The sequence below is a fragment of the Crocodylus porosus genome, unplaced genomic scaffold (assembly GCF_001723895.1).
Source record: "Crocodylus porosus isolate Cpor-Errol unplaced genomic scaffold, CroPor_comp1, whole genome shotgun sequence".
NCBI classification, from domain to species: domain Eukaryota; kingdom Metazoa; phylum Chordata; order Crocodylia; family Crocodylidae; genus Crocodylus; species Crocodylus porosus.
The window spans coordinates 4,397,152-4,404,626 of NW_017728920.1; the positions used below are offsets into that span (position 1 = coordinate 4,397,152).

The 7,475-nt window shown below is 40.9% G+C and overlaps 1 protein-coding gene across 1 annotated transcript in view; it reads right to left on the minus strand.

Annotated features, from left to right (window-relative positions):
- LOC109312444 (catenin alpha-3-like) overlaps positions 1 to 7,475 on the minus strand; it is a 715,731-nt gene that overhangs the window by 690,963 nt on the left and 17,293 nt on the right. Inside the window, exon 2 of the mRNA XM_019538475.1 lies at positions 5,072 to 5,191. Within this exon, the coding sequence (XP_019394020.1) occupies positions 5,072 to 5,191 (120 nt within the window). The remainder of the gene's footprint in view (positions 1 to 5,071; positions 5,192 to 7,475) is intronic.

A 7,475-nucleotide genomic window follows, 5' to 3' on the forward strand; every position in this document is an offset into this window, starting at 1 on the left:
TTCAAGAGTAAATTGGATGCTTATCTTGCTGGGATCCTATGACCCCAGCTGACTTCCTGCCCTTTGGGCAGGGGGCTGGACTCGATGATCTCCCAAGGTCCCTTCCAGCCCTAATGTCTATGAAATCTATGAAAAAACCCAAGGAGGAATTGATCTAACCTACACTGGTTTCTGTAAGTGGCTTGGATTAGACCGGTAGCAAACAAAACACATGTTCACCCTTTGGTAGAGGGGCATGCAGACTTCCTGCAGTGGCTCAGGCTAGCAGATTGGGGGCATGCCTTCATGCCTCCCAGCAGACCCCAAGGGCTCCCCAGGCTGCCAGAAACTACTTAGCACAGCTAAGCATATGGGCCACCCCTCATTGGCTGTTGGGCACAGGCAAACATGCCTCCAACCCCTGTAGCTCTGGGACCCTGTAGCTGCAAGCCCAAAAAGCCTTGCAGCACCTCAGGTACCCATTAGTAGTGGCTGAGCTGCAGGTCATAGGGTTCCCTCCATGCAGGCACAGTCCCCACGTTCTGCCCCCTGCCACCACAGCCCACCAGAAGTGAGCTACCCATGCTGGCTTCTGCTCAGGTGGTTGTGGGGGTGGCAGAGTGGGGGCTGCATGCTGAGGTCTGGGTGGCAGAGTGCCTGGCTCTGGTTACTGAGATGTGTCATGCAGGAGCCAGGATTGGCTTCCACAAGACTACCCGAGCATGGGGACATGGGGTTCTACAATTTGTGTGCAGCCAGGGTCAGGCTGTATGGAGCTGTGCCCAAGTATGGGAGTTCTCCTCTATGTCAAATGCATGCACAATGTGGAGAGCTTTGTGATGGGGTGCAGGGGCACACAATGTGGGGACATGGGTGCCTAGTCCCTGGGCTCATGCGAGGACTCAGCCTCCCTTTGCCCCCTCAACCCACCTGCCTCTAGCTGACAGATGGCCGGGCTTTGGAGAGGGTCGGGGCTGTTTGGGCTCTGGGACAGCTCAGGGGCAGGACCTACCGGAGACTTGGCTGGAGCAGCTAAGCATGGGTAAAGTACTAGTTCCTTTCCCTGCAAGGAAAGGGTTGCAAAGGAGGCTGGAATACCAGAGAACAATGATCTAACTTGAAATCAAAAGGGGACCTGGTACAGAAGTTAGATTCACCAATTTAACCTAAATAAATTAGAATTCCATGCACATCAAACCAGGACCATCTTAGACCAGGTTTTGCCATTTTTAGACCAGTCTACATGTGCCAAACTTCTGTATGCTTACAGGTTTAGATCAATTTCCAATCACATAGGCCAGCTGGTGTGTAATGTCTGTACCTGGTCACAGCTGCTCCACCTTACGGAAGTATTTCCAAGTCAAAATGTAGTTTGCTGCCTGTACTGCTGTAATGATTAAAGTTTTATCTAAAATCATTTAAAAATGTTTCTGTAGATAGGAATGGTCAGAACATGATCTTCTGAAGAACTAAAAATGTCACGCTTAAATAATTCAGCATAAATTAAAAGTATTTTACTACATATAAGCCTGAGGGCACACAACCAAAATCAAATAAGTAATATCTAAATTACAATGTTGTTGTGGTGGTTTTGTGGGTAGGGAGTGGGGGGGAAGAAAGGGAAGGTTTTAAAGATCTGTTGTCAGCTGTTATGTTGCAGTATTGCTGAGGACATCTAAGCAAAACCAAAACTTCCTTTGAATGTGATCCAACAGTGCTTACAGGCATATTAAAGGCACTGCTAACATTTAAAATTATTGCCATGACTCAAGTTCTTTCAGTCTGATAAGTATTAAAATTCAATGTAATATATGCATTTATATTTATTACAACCACAGATTGTCTTATAGTCCCATTATCAGAAATTGTCTTTTGACAAAATTGTCTTAAACTCATCATTGGTAGTCTCCTAGCTAATCAGAAGTCTGCCAGTTAACAACTAACAGGAACAGTCTGTCAGAAAAAGGTAGTGAATGGTCACTTTGCGACATTAGGCAAAAATTTCAAGACATTACACAGTAGCACTTAAAGCTTAGTCTTGAAGCACAGGCTGCTGAATACATGAGAGACTGCAGGCGCTATAATTAGAGTGGCTCCCAAGAGCTGCTCTAATTAAAAAGTGTCCCCATCCCCACCCTACAGTATATATAAAGATGCCCTTTGTGTCAACAATTTAAGAACTTTGGTCAATGTTTATTAAGAGTTGGTACCAATGTCATTTGAAAGAAGTCAGTCGTTTACCATCTGTCCTAAAACTTTGTACCACAAGGTTAGGTCCCCTATAGTATTCTCACTCCTCAAAAATATACTATTATATATACACTATACTAGTAAATATACACTATTCTACATAGATATTTTACATATTTAGGCACATATGCCTACACACATGCAGAGATAAACCAAATAACAGCTCAAATGTAAAAGTAACATTCATCAGGGCATTTTTACATGTGCTGCAAGACAAGGCACAGGTGCTTTAATTAATGAGCTGGGTTAATTAAAACTGCCCCTGCATCATGTGTATCAGCATCCCCACACTAAAAAGATGACAGCAGGGTGCTTTGAACTAAAGCTCAAACATGTTTTATTTCAAAGCACCCCATCACCATTTTTTCACTGCAGAGATGCATGGTGATGTTGATACATGCGATGCAGAAGGCTGCCAGAGCATGGCAATTTCCATGCTCAATTAATCAAATCTGCTCCGATGCACTGGATTTCCAGCATGTCAGAGCAGGCTCTGCAGATGTGTGTAAGACCCCTCTGTATAAAGCCCTTTTGTGTTATTTTACCAGTATATTAATCCTCCTAATTCCCAAATAGGCAACAATGCACCACCTTATACATCACTTTTCACAATAGTTGTAACCGTTAGCAATTAAAGATGGGCCTAAACCAGACAGCCAGGTGCAAACAGTCCTTAACCCTGAAGTAGTTCAGATTCTAATCAGGTCTGAACTTTGCTGTTTGGGCTGATTTCTTGGGGCAACCTTTCACAATAAATTGTTCAGTCTGCAGTGCAGAAAGCAGCCTGAAGCACACTCTGGGAGACCAATACGTTATTCAAAGCTCTCAGTTTGCAGATTCTCCTGAAAATTCTACCAAAATGCTATAATGCACTGCCTGCTGCAACCAGGTGAAGCAGCAGCTTAAAACATGAGCAAACAGAACAAGGAGCAGTGAAAGAGTGCGGCACATTGAAGTCTCCAGTTTTTTGTACTTTCATTTTCAGCCCTTACCTAATTTACTTTTTTAAACCTGAATTAGCACCATATGCAAAAGACGATACATGCCAGGAAGCACATACAGCATGCATCTTCCCCTTCTATGTAATGAGCTTCTTCAACTGAAAGCAGGGGGAAAAACAACCACTTTATGGTTTTATATGCCTGTAATAGAGGGAAGAAGCATATAAGGAGAATGTACTGCACTTGGCAATACAGTTAACTGTATGAAAGAGAGAAGGATGGGCACTTCTACAGAAGACCGTGAGACAAGGATATCATGACACAACATTCAAAACATTTTGAGAATCCAAGCCAGAGAGATGAGGGTCAGAGTAGGTGGAAGAGGGCAAAAAACTCTCAGAAAGTGCAGGAGTAAGCCTGGCCCAGTTAAAAACAAAAACCCAACAACACACACTTAATAACTGAGTTGTTTAAAAATGAAATGAGGAATCTGACTGAAGTCCATTCAGAGTCTACCAGCAAAGCATTTGTTACTTGAAATTAAAAAAGGTACTTTGCAAGGCAAAGACAGATAATACCAACAGAAGTGGAGTTCTTTGAAGAGTGACTGCTGAATTGCTACCTTCTCACAGAGATAAGCTTTCCAAGCCATTAGAGACAACATTTATTACATTCAACATAATTATGAGATTACATAATGCAGACACATTAGAAGCCAAAGCTACCATTGATCACTACTTGAAACACTGCCTTATAGTTACTAAGGAGCCCTATGTCAAAGGACATAAAAGGCCATGCCATATTATGACAACCAAAAGAAAAAAGCTCCCATCACCCGAACGAAGCTCACTAATGCAACTTGCTCCCAGCCCTCCACAATACAAGGCCAAGTTACTCATGTTTTCGAGTATTCATTCTCCCTGAGCCCAATCCCAAGATTCAAACAATATAATCAATTATCCAATATATAAACAGAACTGAAAGGGATTTGCCCCAGAACAAGTGAAGAAATGTTTGACAATACTGACACCTAGTGGCAGAATTTAAAGCAACTGAAGTAAAATTAAGCCATGATCTTTATGCTACCAATTTTAAGTTTATCACTTTTCAAGTGATCTTTAAGACTAGGGAGCCCATTCTGAAAATGGGCCAACACTGATGTTTCTAAGCAAGTTATAAAATGGTTACAGAAAATAGTTTCCTAAGAAAATTATCTTAACAAGTATGTTTGACTTTGAACCTGCAACCACACATAGTGCTTAGTATTATTATATATTGGAATAGTCCAATTTAAGTCCTTTGAAGACAAATCTAGTAAGCTTTTTTTAAAAAATGGAATTTTGAATTTAAAATGTGTTTACTTGGTCAAGTACACCAAATGCTTGATCCCATTAACTTCTCTGGGTACAAGTCAAGATAGTCATAATACAAAATGTTAATATCCCATATACCCTACTCAGCTTTTTCAAATGCTGCCAAACTATGGATTCTCAGTTAAAACACACTTTTTCACATGGGCAGATGGAAGATAAGAATAACTGCAGCAGCTCAGAAACATTCTACAGAACCATGCGTTTTCTGTAGTTCCCCTTTAAGAACCTTATTTTGATGAGTAGTCAGAGTGGCTTTGTCAGACAATTTTGGAGAATAATCTACATGTTTTGTTGAGCCTGAGTTACAGATAAACCCTACTTTTGCCCCTATACCCCTTTGTAAGTGGATAAAATGTATACTGACATCTAACACCATGAAATACAAGTTCATTTGCATTTAACAACGTAAAATCAGTTTGGGTTAGTATCACATGATCTGTTGCCAACTGACAAAAAGTGTCACTTAACTAGATCTCCAATCTCTAACCAGAGATTCTGTGCCATCCCACTTCACCACTGTGTTCTTACCTGTTGACGTTTGTAAGCCAAACCATCTAGATTTTCCAGATCTTTCCCCAGCTTTTGGTAGCTTTTCTGTAGTTCAGATTTGCTGGACACATTTCTTAGAGACTCAAATGTTCTTTGAAACTGTGACAGTAGAGAAATAGATGTTATCATTCATGGAGATGTTATCTTAATAGCTCTGTTACCTAGGGATAATTTTAAACATTAACAAGGGCTCTGTTATATGTTATTTCTTCATGAATACATTGCTACAACTCTTGAAACCTCCATTCTGCTTTGAAATTTTGGATGTCATGAGATAGAGGTGCTCTTTGTTTACAGATATAGAGCTTTAGATGTACCATATTTACTCAAATTCAAAACAAATTTGAATTTAAGATGACGTTCCAGTAACTACAATATTTATTTGAATATAAGATGACACCACCAATAATTTAATTTCATATATGGAAAATCTTTAAATCTGTTATAGTTTTCCAAGTATATAATCTAATTATTGGAGGTTTGCCTTGAATTTGTCCCCCTCCTGCTACTACAGAAGGGAAAATAAATGGGGGAGGGGGGGAAGGAAAAAAAAAAAAAAAAAAAATCAACTGGCCACCTTGCCCTCTGCACCTTCAACTTCTTCCCCCTGCAGTCTCTTCCTCTGCTCCTTACTGTTAGACCCTGCTCTCCCTGAGCGCATGAAAGTGAAGAGCAAATGTGAAAACACTGACTTCGAAATAAACATACACGTAGTAATTTACATATAGAAATATTATTACACTTACACAGAGACTTAGGTCATCCAGGATAGATGCAGTTTATCTTTTTTGAAACTGCTGCAAGTTTTAGAACAGGTGGTCCATAAATACACTTTTAAGCAGCACTTTTGTACCTACTTTTATATATAGCAAAAACTCATTGATTTTTTTAACATCACACCTCAGACCAAACTAGCTAAAATCAGTTCCGAATTATATTAAATGAGCAGAGCTCAATCATTCAAGTCTGTGTGGCAGTACCACTGGCAAGTATCCTACCTCCCAGACTCTTCAGCCTGGGATTTCAGATACTATCAAATCCATGGCAAGCATCATAGGCTGTTTGTACATGCCATAGGTGTGACAGCCAGAACCAAAGAAATTAATAAGCAATAAATATGTGCTTCTTGAGGGTATTTGGAACTTTTGTCTAATATGAAACTTGTATTTTTGTAACCCACATATGTAACTTGTAACTGTCTGTAGAACTGACTAGGCCTCAAAGACAAAGCTATAGCTGTGAAATCAGCTGACCTAATAGTTCTTTCTTGCTCAGAATTTAGCCTTGATGAAGATAAAAACTGGACTCAACTGCCCAGCTTATCCAGTCCTTTTTTGGAATGTACATCTCAAAAAAGCATAGTCAGGGAGTTTTAAAAGGGCTGGATTTAGGCAGGGTAATGTTAATTTCAAACCTGAAGATGTTGTGTTGCAGTTTGCTTATTGGATAAACCCAAGCTTGGGCAGTAACTTATTATAATAATTTCTAACACCTTTTAACCCCATAGAATAACAGCTATAAAGCAATATTATGAATGGCTACATAACTGAAAATTAGCAGAGTTAGAATATAAGAGAACACACACGTCATAGTAACCCTCGGGAAGGATGGAACAGAAGGGTCATTGCTGTCCCATACCCCCACGAATCTCTCTTACTGACTGAGGGGCTTCCACCGGTATCCTTCGGGCAGCCCAGTTCAGAGATGTCTAACTTTGATTCAACTTGACGTGCACCTTCTAACCAAGGGACTATCGATAAGTTACTAACCAAGAGGGAACTCTTGGTTAATTTCTTTATCTGTTTTATTATCACTGTCAGTTTTAATCTGTATTGTTGTCTGCTTATTAGCTTAACCTTTTTATTAACTATTATATATGCAAACTAAATCTTTTGTTGTCATAAGTAAAATTCATTCTTTTTTGTAAGTAAAACTTGTCGTTTCTTTCTTTTCCAGCATCACCTCCTCGATCCCAAAACAAAAAGCCCTGCGGCTAATAAAGTTGCAGCGCTCAGTCAGTCTGCAACTAAATTGATACACTCACAGTGCCCAACTGGCCTGTGACACAGGGGGTTTACTTTGATTTAGTTCTCCCTAAATTGAAGCAATGGGTTTTTAATAACACTGCTACAAATTAAACTGGAGTAAACCTGTGTTGTGTACACAAGGGTTGGGCCCAATCCTTACCTGCCTCTCCAGCAGTGATGGGGAGGGGAGGGCGAGCTGCTGGTGGGCTAAGTGGTCCCTGAGCATGGCAGAAGCAAGTGGGGAATTGCTGCAGGCAGCTGCACCAGGTGGCTGGAGGGGTGGGGGTGGCAAGCGCTGACCAGTAGTCGGTGACCACCCACAGACACCGCCAGCAACATCGGCAGTGGCCAGCGGT